Raw genomic sequence first — 17,751 nt, 5'->3', positions numbered from 1 at the left:
GGCTCACGCCTGTAATCCCAGCACTTTGGGAGGCCAAGGCAGGCGGATCACAAGGTCAGGAGATCGAGACCACCCTGGCTAACACGGTGAAACCCCATCTCTACTAAAAAATACAAAAAATTAGCTGGGCGTGGTGGTGGGCGCCTGTAGTCCCAGCTACTCAGGAGGCTGAGGCAAGAGAATGGCATGAACCTGGGAGGCAGAGTTTGCAGTGAGCCAAGATCATGCCACTGCACTCCAGCCCGGGTGACAGAGCAAGACTCCGTCTCAAAAAAAAAAAAAAAAAAAAAAATCTAAGATTTCAGGCTCTTCAATCTGATAAGTTTCTACCTTACAGTTCAGAGTCCAAAGTACAGTAATTACAGCACGCAAAGTGAGTAATCTAAATAGACACTAAGTATAATGTCCATGAGTATTCTCTTTTTTTTTTTTTGAGACGGAGTCTCGCTCTGTCACCGAGGCTGGAGTGCAGTGGCGCGATCTCGGCTCACTGCAAGCTCCGCCTCCCGGGTTCACACCATTCTCCTGCCTCAGCCTCTCCGAGTAGCTGGGACTACAGGCGCCCACCACCACGCCCGGCTAATTTTTTGTAATTTTAGTAGAGACGGGGTTTCACTGTGGTCTCGATCTCCTGACCTCGTGATCCGCCCGCCTCGGCTTCCCAAAGTGCTGGGATTACAAGCGTGAGCCACCACGCCCGGCCCGTATTCTCTTATGAAGCCTGAATAGCTAACATTTATTTAAGAATAGCTAACATTTATGAAAGCTAACAATTATGGGATTACAGGTGCGTGCCACCACACCTGGCTAATTTTTGTATTTTTTGTAGAGACGAGATTTTGTCTCTTATGTATGAAAGAAGGAAAGATTATTCTCATATAGCAATGGCTAAGCAAACATCTATTGGCTAATATATTGTAGCTGCAGTGTTTGGTCTCGTGCTCAATGAGATGCCATGGAGTTTCGGCCTTTCATTTCTATCTTCCCATCTATAAATAAAAATGAAATTCCAACATCATACTCAGCAAATATACCTACATAAGTAGAACTTAGAATGTGAATTTTTGCTGTATATTAAACCTGCCATTTTCTCAGGTTTTAGATTCATTCTACTTTGGGGGGCTGGGATACAATATCAAAACACATAAATACATATGAAGTTGGCACTAAAGGAAGATAGGGAACATTTTGGTGTATTAGGATCCCTATGCTTTTGACACTGGCAGGTATAAATGGGTACTGATGGGGTTGCCAGAAGGAAGAGGTTGTGGCCAGTCCAATCTAAAAGCACTACTTTCGAGGGCCTTCCATACCACGTGGATGATAAATAGGATATTTGTTGTGGCGATTTTGGGAGGGAGTTTCAATGGGGCACTAGACTCATTCATCTTGACACCCAGGAGGTAATAAATGCTGAGGAAATTGTTCCAGACTTGCAGGGAATGTGTTACATGTTATTGAAGAAAGTGCATCTTTTTCTTTTTTTTTTTTTTTGAGATAGGGTCTCACTCTTGTCACCCAGGCTGGAGTGCAGTGGCATGATCTCGGCTCACTGCAGCCTCCACCTCCAGGCTCAGCGATCCTCCAACCTCAGCTTCTTGATAGCTGGGATTACAGGTGCATGCCACCACACCTGGCTAATTTTCGTATTTTTTTGTAGAGATGGGGTTTTGTCTCTATGTTTATGTTGCCCAGACTGGACTCAAACTCTCGGACTCAAGCAATCTGCCTGCCTCGGCCTCCCAAAGTGCTGGGATTACAGGCATGAGCCATCACACCCGGCCACATCTTTCTTTTTGAGGACAAAGTGAGATGGCTCAGAGAATGCCTCTACACTCCAGATGATTAGACAGAATGAAAGATGGCCACACAGGCGGTAAGAAATAGGTTGACAGAGGAAAAAAGCGGAGTTGAAACCATAATTAGTAAGTTGGCTAGAGGGAGACAAGACAACCAGAAATAATCATGCCTCTTAAACTAGAGAACAAGTGAGAAACTTCGTTTTCAATAATAGAGATAGGGGTCTCACTATGTTGCCCAGGCCAGTCTCAAACGCCTGGCTCAAGGAATCCTCCCATCTTGGCCTCCTAAAGTGCTGGAATTACATGTGTGAGCCAGCGTGCCTAGCAATTTCTGTTGTTTAAACCACAGTTTGTGGTACTCTATCATGGCGGCCCTAGGAAATGAATATGGTAATTTATTAGTGACTCTGGAGAGAAGAGTTTAAAAGCCTGTGAGCAGAGGGCAGATTAGGGGTTAGGAAATGGAACCACTTCTTTTACCTAGAGACCTAAAATCTAAGAAGGTTTCCATGAAGCCTACTCCAGCTAGAAGAGAATTTTATAAACTATGTAAATGTGTACTTCCATCACTATTTCTTAATTGAAAATACTCAAACTATAGGCCACTTTCTCCTTCAAAATAAAGATTCATGGATTTAATTCTTGGCTACAAGAATTTGCTCACCTGCCTGAATCAAACTACAAAATTAGCCAGATGTGGTGGCGCATGCCTGTAATTCCAGCTACTTGGGAGGCTGAGGCAGGAGAATCTCTTGAACTTGGGAGGCGGAGGTTGCAGTGGGCCGAGATCATGCCATTGCATCCAGTCTTGGCAACAAGAGCAAGCGAAACTCCGTCTCCAAAAAAAAAAAAAAAAAAAAGAATGAACACAAGTTAAACATTTTATTTATTTTCTATTTGGAGTGGTGAATTTTATAAATGTAGCACACACAGCGCGTTTGTAGAGGGCAGAGACTGTATGTTTCTACAGAACCATGTACAGTCTACAGGTAGGTAGGTAATTAGTAGGAAATTTCTGATGAAAATGAAGAGTGACTCAAAATTCCTGGGTTAGATCCAGAATAACCACTTAAAAGCAGCATTTCTGGCCAGGCATGGTGGCTCACACCTGTAATCCCAGCACTTTGGGAGGCTGACGCGGGTGGATCACCTGAGGTCAGGAGTTCGAGACCAGCCTGGCCAACGTAGTGAACCCCGTTTCTACCAAAAATAGAAAAATTAACCAGGTGTGGTGGCACACACCTGTAACCCCAGGTATTCAGGAGGCTGAGGCAGGAGAATTGCTTGAACCCAGGAAGTGGAGGTTGCAGTGAGCCAAGACTGTGCCACTGCACTCCAGCCTGGGCAACAAGAGCGAAACTCCATCTCAAAAAAAAAAAAAAAAAGAAAAAGAAAAAAGGCAGCATTTCCACTCCCTTCAGTGGAAGGGCTCTACACCTACCCCCTGCCAAAATCCATTTCCAGTTTAGTAGAACCTTGTCTGAAGGTGCAAAGTTTAAGACCTGGCTCAACGTTTTTATTTATTATTATTATTTTTTGGAGACAGGGTCTTGCTCTGTCACCCAAGGTAGAGTGCAGTGGTGGGATCACAGCACTCACTGTAGCCTCAACCCCCTGGGCTGAAGTGATCCTCCCACTTCAGCCTCCCAAGCATCTGGGACCACAAGCGTGTGTCACTATACCTGGCTAATTAAGAAAAAAAAATTTTTTTTTGTAGAGACTGGGTCTCACTATGTTACCTCAGCTGGTCTCAAACTCCTGGGCTCAAGTGATCCTTCCACCTTGGCCTCCCAAAGTGTTGGGATTACAGAACTGGGTCACCATACCCAGCCTCCCAACAATTTTCTTTCTTTCTTTTTTTTTTTTTTTTTTTTTTGCGACAGCATCTTGCTCTGTTGCCCAAGCTGGAGTGCAATGGCATGATCTTGGCTCGCTGCAACCTCTGCCTCCTAGGTTCAAGAGATACTCATGCCTCAGCCTCCTGAATAGTTGGGATTACAGGTGTGCACCACCATACCCGGCTGACTTTTATATTTTTAGTAGAGACGGGGTTTCACCATGTTGGCCAGGCTGGTGTTGAACTTCTGGCCTCAAGTAATTTGCCCTCCTTGAGCTCCCACAGTGCTGGAATTACAGGTGTGAGCCACCATACCCAGTCCTCCCAACAAATTTAAAGGTTAAAACTTTTGAGTGATATGTTAAGAACAGTCTTTGTTCTAGGACTAATTGTATTCTGAAATTCTTTCTCAGAAATAGGATTTCAAACTACTAGGTGCGGTGATCACTAGGTCAAAATTAATACTGCCTACCCACTATGGTCCCTATCTTTCCATTCCTCTGCAACTCTTAAAATGTCTCTGACTCCTGTTTAGTGCTGCTTCTGAAGACTCATGATAATAATCCAGCAACTAGTCTCATCATGATTCAATGCTAGTAAGAATAATGTTCAAACCCATCATAAATTTTTTTTTTTTTTTGACATGGAGTCTCACTTCATTGCCCAGGCTGGAGTACGGCGGAGCAGTCTTGGCTCAATGCAACCTCCATCTTCCAGGTTCAAGCGATTCACCTGCCTCACCCTCCTGAGTAGCTGGGATTACAGACACCTGCCACCATGCCTGGCTAATTTTTGTATTTTTAGTAGTGAGTGGGTTTCACCAGGTTGGCCAGGCTGGTCTCGAACTCTTGATCTCAAGTGACCCATCCACCTAGGCCTCCCGAAGTGCTAGGATTATAGGCATGAGCCACTGTGCCCAGCCCATCATAAATCTTTAAGGATCTTTCCTAAATATGACAATGCAGACTGTTTATTGCCATTAATTAGGAAGCTTACTAATTGGCAAAAGAAGTATTTGGTGGAAAATCAGATTTTAAAAACTGTTAATTTTTGCATAATTACAACTTATTCTTAAGAATGAGAGATTTCAATTTAAACTGATGTTTTAATACATATTTCATATTCTTATAAATATATATATTTTTTGAGACGGAGTCTCGCTCTGTTGCCCAGGCTGGCATGCAGTGGCGCAATCTTGGCTCACTGCAACCTCTGCCTCCCAGGTTCAAGCGATTCTCCTGACTCAGTCTCCTGAGTAGCTGGGATTACAGATGCGCAGCACCATGCCCGGCTAATTTTTTTTAATTTTTAGTAGAGACAGGGTTTCACCATATTGACCAGGCTGGTTTTGAACTCCTGATCTCAGGTAATCCGCCTGCCTCGCCCTCCCAAAGTGCTGGGATTACAGAAGTTGAGTCACCACGCCTGGCCTCATTTCTATTTTTTTAACAGAAAAACTGGCAGAGGAGATGGACACTAGAGAATGCTTTTAAACTTGATCTGAATCTTTATAAATATAGTTACAGCCAAGGACAACAGAACCTTGGCATTCTGATTACAGGAGCTCCAGGGCAATGTAGTCAGCTTACATTCCTAGCTGTCTGATTAAATACATTTAAACACTAGGTTTCTAACAATAAATACTACATTTAGGGTAGTGTTGCCCTCTAGGGGCAGTAAGGGAAAAGAAATTAGGATGAATAAAAGGGTCTTTAAGGTCAGGCACGGTGGCTCACGCCTGTTATTCCAGCGCTTTGGGAGGCCAAGGCGGATGGATCACTTGAGGTCGGAAGTTCGAGACTTGCCTGACCAACACGGAGAAACCCTGTCTCTACTAAAAATACAAAATTACGGCCGCGCGCGGTGGCTCACTCCTGTAATCCCAGCACTTTGGGAGGCTGAGGCGGGTGGATCATGAGGTCAGGAGATTGAGACCATCCTGGCTAACAAGGTGAAACCCCGTCTCTACTACAAATACAAAAAAAAACAGCTGGGTGTGGTCACGGGCATCTGTAGTCCCAGCTACTCAGTAAGCTGAGGCAGGAGAACGGCATGAACCCGGGAGGTGGAGCTTGCAGTGAGCCGAGATCACACCACTGCACTCCAGCCTGGGCGACACAGAGAGACTCTGTCTCAAAAAAAAAAATTAGCCGGGCATGGGATATGCACCTGTAATCCCAGCTACTCAGGAGGCTGAGGCAGGAGAATCACTTGAACCTGGGAGGCAGAGGTTGCAGTGAGCTGAGATCGCACCACTGTACTCCAACCTGGGTGACAAGATTGAGACTCCATCTAAAACATTTCTGAATGTTCAAAGTAATCCATACTTTTTGAAAAGGTTCCGAAATGGCTGATTCAGTATAAAGCATTCTATCTCAATTAGCTTCCCACAGTTACTTCTACTTTTTTGTGAAATAGATGGTTATTTTACATAAAGAAAAGCATGTGTTGTTGTGAAAAATACACAGTAGGTAGAACACTTAGCTTAAAAAACCCTACATAATTAGGTAAAAAATTATGACCCTTCTAACATGTTATATTTTCTATAAATTGAATAGAGATTCAACTCCTGAAATTTTTGAGACATATGTACATATTTTCTCCCCGAAAGATTAATGATGGTTACAAAAACTTTTTTTTTTTTTTTTTTTGAGATGGAGTCTTGCTCTGTCACCCAGGCTGCAGTGCAGTGGCGCCTTCTGAGCTCACTGCAACCTTTGCCTCCTGAGTTCAAGTGATTCTCCTGCCTCAGCCTCCCAAGTAGCTGGGACTACAGGCACCTGCCACCACGCCCAGCTAATTTTTGTATTTTTTATAGAGTTGGGGTTTCACCATGTTGGCCAGGCTGGTCTCAAACTCCTAACCTCAGGTGATCTGCCCACCTTGGCCTCCCAAAGTGGTGGGATTACAGGTGTGAGCCACCACGCCCAGCATAAAACTTTTAAGAAAAAGAAATTCTAATGCTAGTGAGAGTAATGTATCCTTGTGTGGCCATTTACAATTCACTGGGGGTTTTCACATGATACCTTAGTTGATCAGCATGACCATTCCAGCCTAGGTAATCTCATTTTCCTATTTTACAGATGACGAAGCAGGACTTCAGAAAGGGCAAGTAACTTTTCCCAGGTCTCACAGTTAGTAAGTAATATTGCTCCTTCTACTTTATCCCATTATTGGCAAAATGAGTAAATTTTAGCTTGAGAGAGAAAGAGATCAAGACAAGGCCATATAGTATTGAGTCTTCTCAGAGTCCAATGCTGCTAGTTCTTTACCAATGATGTCATACCTGGTGATTCTGCAAGGTGCTCTTGTTTCTCTTCTCTGTCCTGAAATTGAATTAAATGTGACCACAAAGCCGACTTCCCCTGAAAGTACAAGGTGTGTAAAAATTTCATTTTATAAGAAATAATTCATCAAAAAATAATTTCTCATCCAAATCATTCATATTCCAGTAGCCATTTAGAAGTTTGGTGACCCACGCTCACTTATGCCTAGTTGTATGACATTCTGAGCATCTTCTGCATGTATCATAAAGGTTATCCTTTGCCTCGCTGAGAAGACTGGCAAGAGCCTGGGAAAAGGAAGCATCTAAGCAAAGGGCCAACATGGCAGGCAGAAGATTTCTGATGTCTGCTAGGTTGTTACTTAGTTGTATGTAATTAGCGCTGTCTACATTGGCTACATTAGTAACCATGGAATTAAAATGCTCTAGCAGCACAGAATGTACTTGTGTACATCTACATGTAAAATATGTTTGGATATATGGAGTGGCGATAAGAGAAAAAAATCGAGGTGAGAGAAAGAGAAAAAGGGAAGAAGAAACATGCACATGTCAGAAAAAAGTCAGAAAGGGAGACTAGAGAGACAAAAGCAAAGAGACCATTTGAATGATTTCACCCTGACTTATCAGATAACTTAAAATGGTAAGGAACTGTTAATTCTGGACAGTGACAAAGGCAAACATTTAATGGAACTTACTAGGGATACAGCCTCTGCAATGATAGTTCATCCTTTCCTGCTTAGCCGGAAAGATCCCCAAACCACCTCCTGCTCATGGCTTATATTTTCTTTTCCTGAAATTAAAATGCCTGTGGCATTTTTCTAGTCCCCTTGTGACAAAAGAGCCTATTTTTTTTAAAAATGACATATTTGTCTCCTTGTTACATTTCTTCACAGGGCTCTTAACTGGCCAGGGCACCAGGACCTCCTAAAACTGTTACCTGCTTGACCTGCAAGCCATGGCTCCATATCCTCTCCAGCAGGTCACAGAGGCTGGCGATCAAAGTGTTCTCCTCCAGGCCGGTGATGTTTGCTTCTCCATGGCCAAGTTCCACCGCTTCATGTCCCATCTTCTCCACCAACATGCGCTTTGTCTAAGAATATCATGTGTAGTCATATGGCAGCCCAGCAGTGAAACCAAAAATCAACAAGTTACTTAAGTAGGAGACTTGGTTTCCCTTCATTATACTTCTATTTGCAGATTTGTAATCACCTTGGGAAAAAAAATCTCTTAATCTTGGTGGTCAACTAACTGGACTAATATAATTTATATGTTACTATTTTGTCAGAAAAATGGAGTGTGACTAAGGAGAAAATAAGATAATATTCGTAAGGCATCCCCGTGTTGAAAAGATGCTTATGTACAACAGTTGTCAAATTATTAACTTCTGTGATATTGGGGAATTACAGCAGACCTAGAAAAGGTACTGTCAGGGCTGGGCATGGTGGCTCACACCTGTAATCCCAGCACTTTGGGAGGCCCAGGCGAGTGGATCACCTGAGGTCAGGAGTTCGAGACCAGCCTGGCCAACGTGGTGAAACCCTGTCTCTACTAAAAATACAAAAGTTAGCTGGGCAGTAGTGGCACAGGCCTGTAATCCCAGTTATTTGGGAGGCCGAGGCAGAAGAATCGCTTGAACCCGGGAGGTAGAGGTTGCAGTGAGCTGAGATCACATGCCACTGCATTCCAGCCTGCTGGGTGATAGAGCAAGACTCTGTCTCAAAAAACAAAAAACAATAAAAAAAGAAAATGTACTGTCAGAATATGGAACCCCATCCTGCCACTACAACTTGCCCTATCACTGCCCCAGCATCTTAGCATACTAAAGATTCTTGCACTTAGTTTTTGACTGCACTTAGGTAAAAACCAGAATACAAATGGGCAGCTCTACATTTTTTGAGAACTCTAATTTGTGAATGAACCAGGACTTTCCTTCTCCTTTTTTATTTTTTCTTTGTTCATCAAGCATGCACCAAAAAATGGAAAGAAAATGGAAATCAGTTTCATGTAAGTTAATTTGCATCAGTCTTAGTAGCTTTTATAAAATGTAAAATGAGAGAGAATGTAGCTCTTTTAGGCAAGAACTTTAATTCACCACTATATACTGATGCTGAAAATAGTACATTTATTGAATATGCAGAGAAGGTACTCAAGAAATGACTGCCAAATAAATAAATAAAATTATTAGCTAAAATGATGTTTTAAGTTTTGTCAGTTTGTACTGCTACCTCCAATAAACACAGGTTTCTGAGAAAAGAATGTTGTGCAATATACACAAACCTACAACACAGCTAAGGTATTTTTCCTTATGGGGACAAAAACCATGTACAGGCACAAATAAGGTTGTACACAGGTGCATACACAGACACAAAAGTGTTGCCTTTCACACAAGATAACAACATTCCTGACAAATCATGAGTGGCTTAAGACATCTGTTTATGTTGGTGAGGAGGACAGCAACGTCTGAAAAGGTGAGAAAAATGGTACAAGGCTCTCATGTCGTTGATTCTGTGGGCAATGAAGAACCCATGGAGGTTCAATACCCCAGTAAAGAGCACATGAGGTCAATGCCACAGTAAAAGTTTTCTTCTAGCAAAATTACATGCTTAAATGGGGGTTAACTCAGTTCATCTTAGCCTCACACATGGTGTAAACATGAATGCATACTGTCTGGCATCAGTGAATAATACATACCTTCATTCTACATTCTTTTAATAAGCCTTCTACGAATTTACAGTTGGTCTGTGCAATAACTGCAGGAGAGAGGTCTGACAGTTTGGGTTGCCTCAGGTTTTTTCCTAAACTTCGTGCCTCTTGCATATATTTCTAAAAATTAAGGAGTATTTTTAATGCATACACATTAGCTATTCTTCTAATCTTCTTAACCTTATACAAACAAGTGCAGAGACAAATGAAATGCAAAAAAGTCCATAAGTGTATGTGCATATAACAACAATTAATGTTTTAGTGTACTAAAAGACAGAGGACACTCATATGCCACCCCATAACAACTGTTAACTCCTGTGAGAAGTAAAGTGACAGAAACCCCACCACATTAAAACTCATTCAAAGTGAGATGACATTTCATTTTGTTTAGTCTTTTTATTGGGAATACAAAAGGTTGTGTCAGGATTGTGGTTGGGACAAAAAAATTTAGGTGTTTAGATCACAAATCCAAGGTTCTGCAGGAGCCCAGTGGTTCTCAGATCACTGATTTCCTCCACTCCTTTCCCCATACAGCAAGACTTAACATACCCCTAGTCTCCTGGGCAGTGCTCTCCAATCTAACCCTTTGCTCTATAATCAAGTCACAACAGTAAAATCAGGAGCTTTCGAATCTGGTTGTAACTAATTTTATGACTCAGGCGTATCAACTAATGTTTGTGCATCTCAGCTTGTTAAATGGGCACAAAACATGCCCCCTACCTCCCCAAAAGGCTATAGGATCACTCTGAAAAGCATGATGTGCTCCAAGTGAAGGTGGCCTCTTTCTGTGATGTTTTTGCTAAAGCCCTACCTTGCCTTGTTCTATAATCAAGAGAAAGTGAATTACAGTGTTACTTTTGGGGTTTGTGGTAACTCTAAGGTGTCACAGAAACTTAACCAAATGCTCTTGAGCTTTGGATAGTGAATTTCTATTAAAAAAAATCACTACATGTGATTAGTGCAAGACATGTGCTCTCTCTCTTCTTTCTATGCTGTCTATAAAAGTTCATCCAGAGGCCAGGCGGTGGCTCACGTCTGTAATCCCAGCACTTTGGGAGGCCGAGGTGGGTGGATCACCAGAAGTCAGGAGTGCGAGACCAGCCTGGCCAACATGGTCAAACGCCGTCTCTACTAAAAATACAAAAATTAGTCAGGCGTGGTGGTGGATGCGTGTAATCCCAGCTACTTGGGAGGCTGAGGCAGAAGAATCGCTTGAACCTGGGAGGTGGAGATTGCAGTGAGTGGAGATGGCGTCACTGCACTCCAGCCTGGGCAACCGAGTGAGACTCCATCTCAAAAAAAAAAAAAAAAAAAAAAACCATCTGGATACCTTATGTTTACATCAGGATCACAGGGCAGAATTTTCCAAAAAAGTCCAAGTGACTCAGGACCATATTTAGAGAATAACTGCTCTACATTATATAGTAAAAGTAGCAGTTTATTGGCTGGTAGTGAGGGGCAGCAGGGAGACTGAGACGGCAAGCCAGCACATCCTCCCACGGGCACATATGTGAAATCTACCCTTACTATCTTCAGAGGAGAGCTTGATATTATAAAAGAAGATGTGTAAAATCCTTTGCATTCTTTAAAAAAGAGAGTTTGTACATTTAATATATTTCTCCTTTGGAAGAAAAGTAATCTGCTAAGTCAGGTACAAATAAAAAAAAATCCCACTGATTAGGGATTCAACTAATCAGTTTACCTGCTACCTCCCAACCTTTGTGACGAAAGGCAAAATTAACAAAACAATGTTTTTTTCCAGTCCAATCATTTTAACAGTTGTCTCTAATTCTCAATTTTCCCTTATTTCTTCGACCCTCTTAAAAATGTTTGAAGCAGAGTCCAGGCGTTTGAGACCAGCCTGGCCAACATGGTGAAACTCCGTCTCTACTAAAAATACAAAAATGTGGCGGGCGCCTGTAATCCCAGCTACTCGGGAGGCTGAGGCAGAAGAATTGCTTGAATCTGGGAGGCGGATGTTGCAGTGAGCCAAGATCGTGCCATCGCACTCCAGCCTAGGTGACAAAAGCAAGACTCCATCTTAACAAACAAACAAACAAAAAATGTTTGCAGCAGAAAGAAGTATACATAAATGTTATGAGAACTGCAGAGTTTACTTTTATTTTTTGAGATGGAATCTCGATCTGTCACCCAGGCTGAAGTGCAGTGGCGCAATCTCAGCTAACTGCTACCTCTGCCTCCCAGGTGCAAGCAATTCTCCTGCCTCAGCCTCCTGAGTAGCTGGGAATACAGGTACACATCCCGCGCCTGGCTATTTATTTATTTATTTATTTATTTTTGAGACGGAGTCTCGCTGTGTCGCCCAGGCTGGAGTGCAGTGGCGCGATCTCGGCTCACCGCAAGCTCCGCCTCCTGGGTTCATGCCATTCTCCTGCCTCAGCCTCCCAAGTAGCTGGGACTACAAGGCGCCCGCCACCACGCCCAGATAATTTTTTGTATTTTTAGTAGAGACGGGCTTTCATTGTGTTAGCCAGGATGGTCTCAATCTCCTGACCTCGTGATCCACCCGCCTTGGCCTCCCAAAGTGCTGGGATTACAGGCGTGAGCCACCGCACCCAGCCATGCCCGGCTAATTTTTATATTTTTAATAGAGACAGGGTTTCACCATGTTGGTCAGGCTGGTCTCGAACTCCTGACCTTGTGATCCACCCACCTCGGCCTCCCCAAGTGCTGGGATTACAGGCGTGAGCCACCACACCCGGCCGTAATTTTTGTATTTTTAGTAGAGATAGGGTTTCACTATGTTGGTCAGGCTGGTCTCAAACTCCTGACCTCGTGATCTGCCCGCCTCGGACTCCCAAAGTGCTGGGATTACATGCATGAGCCACCCTGCCCAGAGAGTTTATTTGATTTTTAAAATCTATCAACCATTACCAGCAGAGAAGTCAAATGTAACAAGGTCTATAGAAATGGTCTGAAGGTTAGTTTTTATTTATTTTATTTTTTTTTTTTCTTGAGACGAAGTCTTGTTCTGTCACCCAGGCTGGAGTGCAGTGGCTCGGTCGTGGCTCACCGCAAACTCCGCCTCCTGGGTTCAAGCAATTCTCCTGCCTCAGCCTGTCGAGTAGCTGGGATTACAGGTGCTGGCCACCACACCCGGCTAATTTTTATATTTTTAGTAGAGACAGGGTTTCGCCATGTTGGCCAGGCTGGTCTCAAATTCCTGACCTCAAGTGATCCACTCACCTTGGCTTCCCAAAGTGCTGGGATTACAGGCATGAGCCACCACGCCCTGCCTGTTTTTTTTGTTGTTTTTTGTTTTGTTTTAAGACAGAGTCTCACTCTGTTGCCCAGGCTGTAGTGCAGTAGGTGCAATCTTGGCTTACTGTAACCTCCGCCTCCTGGATTCAAGCGATTCTCCTGCCTCAGCCTCCCAAGTAGCTGGCATTATAGGCACGAGCTACAACATCTGGCTAATTTTTGTATTTTTAGTAGAGATGGGGTTTCACCATGTTGGCCAGGCTGGTCTCGAACTCCCGATCTCAAATGATCTCCCCACCTCAGCCTCCCAAACTGTTGGGATTATAGGCGTGAGCCACCGCCCAGCCTGAATACTTTTTTGTTTGTTTGGTTTTTTTTTTTTTTTTTGAGACAGAGTCTTGGTCTGCTGCCCAGGCTGGAGTGCAGTGGCATGATCTCAGCTCACTGCAGCCTCTGCCTCCCAGATTCAAGCAATTCTCCTGCCTCAGCCTCCTGAGTAGCTGGGACTACAGGCACATGCCACCACACCCAGCTAATGTTTGTATTTTTAGTAGAGGCGGGGTTTCACCATGTTGGCCAGGCTGGTCTCGAACTCCTATTCTCAAGTGATCTGCCCGCCTTGTCCTCCCAAAGTGCTGGGATTAAAGGTGTAAGCCACTACGCCTGGCCCCTGAATACTTCTTAAAGTCAATTATTGGATTAAAAATTAACCACTGTCGGCTGGTCAAGGTTGCTCACGCCTGTAATCCCAGCACGTTGGGAGGCCGAGGTGGGAGGATCACAAGGTCAAGAGATCGAGACCATCCTGGCCAACATGGTGAAACCCCATCTCTACTAAAAATACAAAAAAAAAAAAATTAGCTGGGCATGGTGCGTGCCTGTAGTTCCAGCTACTTGGGAGGCCTAGGCAGGAAGACCAGGAGGTGGAGGTTGCAGTGAGCCAAGATCACGCCACTGCATTCCAGCCTGGTGACAGAGCGAGACTCCGTCTCAAAAACAAACAAAAAATTAAGCACTGTTTAAAGTTTATGTCCTGTTTTATATAAAGGAAAACAAGCTAGATGGCGACTGTCCTATGAGTGACCAATTTACTGAGCCCTCAGTACATATGGGGCAGGTACAGTTATCAGCCAACAGTGGATTCCATAGGGCCATGTGCAAAGTCTCCTTCTGGGCATCTCTGCTGGAGCCATAGAACTAGCAACATTCCATGGACATGCACAGAAAGGATACAGGGGGCAGCAAAAGGCCTCTCTTCACAGCAAGAAGGGAGGCTGCCTCTGCAAGTTGCAAAAACAGAGCAACTGCCTTTAAAATAAACAAGTCATGATAAAAATAACATCTGGAGGAAAAAACATATTTCAAGATGAAAAATACAGAAGAGAGAGAGAGACTTTTCACAAGAAATGCTTTTATAATACAGTCTAGAAGTAACCCCAGATTTCTTCTGAGATTACTACTGTGCTCTTCTTTATTTCTGCTTAAGACAAATGAAACCACTACGAACTACCTGTGAAAATATATCCTATTATTCAATAAACACTGAACTAACTGCTCTTTAATACAGGCTCTCCCAGAATTTTCTAATAAACACCCTAGCCCTTTACCTTTACCTGGTGTTCAACTTGTGAAGAGAAGACCATTGTAAAATAGATTTAAGCTAGTATGACATAATGGGGGAAAAATATAAGCAAGATTTCTAAGTTACTTGTTGCCTTAAGTGAACAGTGGTTAGTGCAAGCTGTCATGCAGGGTAAATGGAAAGAATATTGGCCTAGAACTCAGGAGTCTTGGGCTATAGGCCCAGCTCTGCCTTTGTGTGCTTTTAACTCTGGACAAATCTCTTGGACTTCAATTTAATCATGTCAAATTGGACAAGATGACCTTAAAGATTCCTCTTGGCACTGAGATTCTATGTTGATGACTGAATTTTCTGACCACATAAAATACAGACCAGGAAGGGGAAATCAAAATTCTGTGGAGATAAAACCCAGCAAAAGAAAGGCTATTTGAAATTCAATCACATCTATACTTCTGGAAAATGCTTAAATAAAGGGGAGTTTGTATATTTAATACATTTCCCCCTTTGAAGTAAGGCAATTTGCTATCTAGCACACAAAAAAAAATCCCACTGATTAGAGACCCGAATGATTAGTTTTACATGATAGCAGCACAGAATTACTCATATTAGCACACACAAACACAGAAAGGGACTAAACATAAGAAGCAGAGAGCAAAATGGGGAGTGTGAGTTCACATCTCAAGGTCATGTGAGGCATTCTAGAGCTATGTGCACTCACAACATGTGTAACATTCAAGTAACACCAAAGACAAGATTGGGGGAACATCTGGTAAAGTACTTTCAAGCAAAGAACATACCAGGCAGCACTCAGAGAAGGATTTTTTAGGAAGTCGTGCAGGAGGAGGTGGACCCTGATCCCACTCCCAGAATGCCATGGAGTTCTGACAGACCAAAAGCTCCCCGGAAGGCTAAGGGGATGGAGAAGTGCCAATGATGGGAAAGCAAAAAAGAAAAGGATAGGGAGAAAGAGACAAGCAGAACAAGCGTGCACATGATAAAATCACAGCAAAAGAGAGGGAAGGAAGAAAATACAGTAGCCAAAAAAAAAACACTACACAGGTGATGCTTCAGTTCTTAATAAAATGTTTAAAATCATATATGTATGAACACGACAAAAACAAGAGATGTTTGGGATGATGTTTTCTGCTGTATTTTTACAAATCTGATTCTAGAAAACAGTTAAGTCTTCTGATTGCATTTCTCTTTTGATCATAAGAAACAAAACAATCAGGCTGGGCATGGCAGCTCACACCTGTAATCCCAATACTTTGGGAGGCCTGAGGCAGGAGCACTGCTTGAGCCCAGGAGATCAAGACCAGCCTGGGCAACATAGCAACATATAAATCTATATATATATATGCAGATTTCACACAGAAAAAAATCAAAACTTACTTGTTGTATAATTATGGTCTTATTTTCAAAGAGTACAAATAAAGTGTAAGGATCTTAATTTAAAAATAGTTTTAAAACACTTTCAAAAATATAAAGTAGATTTAGAGATTCAAGAAAAAAAAAATGGTGCCAGCAAGCCAAGAACAAAGCATAGGCAAGTACATCACACTACTTATTATAATTATGCTTGAAACTTAGCAATGTCTAGGCTTCTCATGTAGACAATTTTTCTCCTATAGGAGACATAGTAACTAAAAATTCATCCTAAACTTGATCTTTACTTGATGTAATACACAGAAAGACTTGTTTTAGAGCCTTATTATAGACGTCTTGAAATTACAAAAATGGAAAAAAGGGTGTTTTCCGCTATATGTCTGTACAAAAGGATTAATATTTTAAACTACAACAGTTTTTTTTTTTTAAAGAACATTAAGAATCTACACAATGATATCTGCTGGAAGGAATAAGCCTAGTTCATGGCGCTTGCTGTGAGGCACCCCAGGAAGGTAGACCACATACCTCCCTCAAGTCGTTGTCCAGCCCAACATGCTCAGAATGCTGGCGAAGGCGCTCTTTCCTGCGCTGTGCAGTGGCACTCCGACTTACCCAGCGACTGAAACAATTAAATGATTTAAAAATGTGTTCCTTATCTTTAAAATAGAAAGCATTAACTATTCAACACAAAGCACTGACACACACATTTTAAAATCAATTATTTAAAAAATATATAGCAGCTTTGTTAAAATATAATTAAAATACCATACTATGCACCCATTTAAAACATACAATCAAACGGTTTTTAGTATCTTTCCAGATATGTGCTGTCATCACCATAATCAGAATTTTTAAAAACTGAGGTCAAAAAGGCACAGTATCAATACACTTTAGATACTTACATACATAACAATAAGTCAAATCTTAACTGAGTTAGTCCTTGATTATATTAAGACATATAATAGCAATGCTTTGACTTGCTCAAATATTATGAATATTTTTTAATACAAAGGAGAATATTCTCAAAACTCATAATTTAGAATTACTTAATTCTAGCGTCCTAAAAGAATAGAAATGTATGAAGCTTCCAACTTTTTAAGGAAAGATTTCTATCAAACTTGACTAGGTGCAATGGCTTACCCCTGTAATCCTAGCACTTTGGCCTGATGACTTGAGGCCAGGAGTTCGAGACCAGCCTAGGCAACACAGTGAGACTCTGTCTCACACTTGATCTTAGCCAAAAGGCCGAGAAGCGATGTGAGACTCTGTCTCTACAAAAAATTTAAAAAATTAGCCTCCTTAGCTACTTGGGAGGCTGAAGTGGGAAGATAATTTGAGCCCAGGAGTTTGGGGCTGCAGTGTGCCATGACTGCACTCCTGCATTCCAGGCTGGATGACAGCGATATCCCGTCTCAAGATAAATAGAAAGATTCAAACTCATAAGAGTGAGTCCTCATCTGTAAAGTCTAAGAGTTGTGCTCAAAGACCACTGTGATTCCTTTTTGCTCTAAAATTTCATGATTGTGTTTCTGAAGTGATAGCTTGTTTATCAGTTGTTTTTAGAAATTTTTTTTTTTTTTTTTTTTTTTTGAGACGGAGTCTCGCTCTGTCGCCCAGGCTGGAGTGCAGTGGCGCGCTCTCGGCTCACTGCAAGCTCCGCCTCCCAGGTTCACGCCATTCTCCTGCCTCAGCCTCTCCGAGTAGCCGGGACTACAGGCGCCCGCCACTACGCCCGGCTAATTTTTTTGTATTTTTAGTAGAGACGGGGTTTCACCGTGGTCTCGATCTCCTGACCTCGTGATCCGCCCGCCTCGGCCTCCCAAAGTGCTGGGATTACAAGCGTGAGCCACCGCGCCCGGCCTAGAAAATATTTATAATATAAACTCAGTATCAAAATATGCAGGTCAAATGAGTTTAAAATAAAACCTGAGCTCTT

At 42.5% G+C, this 17,751-nt stretch overlaps 1 protein-coding gene across 3 annotated transcripts in view; it reads right to left on the bottom strand.

Annotated features, from left to right (window-relative positions):
* DENND5B (DENN domain containing 5B) overlaps positions 1–17,751 on the bottom strand; it is a 217,200-nt gene that overhangs the window by 36,511 nt on the left and 162,938 nt on the right. For all 3 annotated transcript variants that reach the window (XM_032159990.2, XM_032159991.2, XM_058443407.1), the window contains 4 exons: positions 16,341–16,434; positions 9,614–9,745; positions 7,860–8,012; positions 6,926–7,004 (listed from right to left, as the gene is read on the bottom strand). In XM_032159990.2, the coding sequence (XP_032015881.1) occupies positions 6,926–7,004; positions 7,860–8,012; positions 9,614–9,745; positions 16,341–16,434 (458 nt within the window). The remainder of the gene's footprint in view (positions 1–6,925; positions 7,005–7,859; positions 8,013–9,613; positions 9,746–16,340; positions 16,435–17,751) is intronic.

This window comes from Hylobates moloch, unplaced genomic scaffold (genome assembly GCF_009828535.3).
Source record: "Hylobates moloch isolate HMO894 unplaced genomic scaffold, HMol_V3 SCAFFOLD_8, whole genome shotgun sequence".
In the NCBI taxonomy this organism is placed as follows: Eukaryota; Metazoa; Chordata; class Mammalia; order Primates; family Hylobatidae; genus Hylobates; species Hylobates moloch.
Note: the sequence above shows the minus strand (reverse complement) of the source record. Positions and strands in the feature narration are given on the sequence as shown.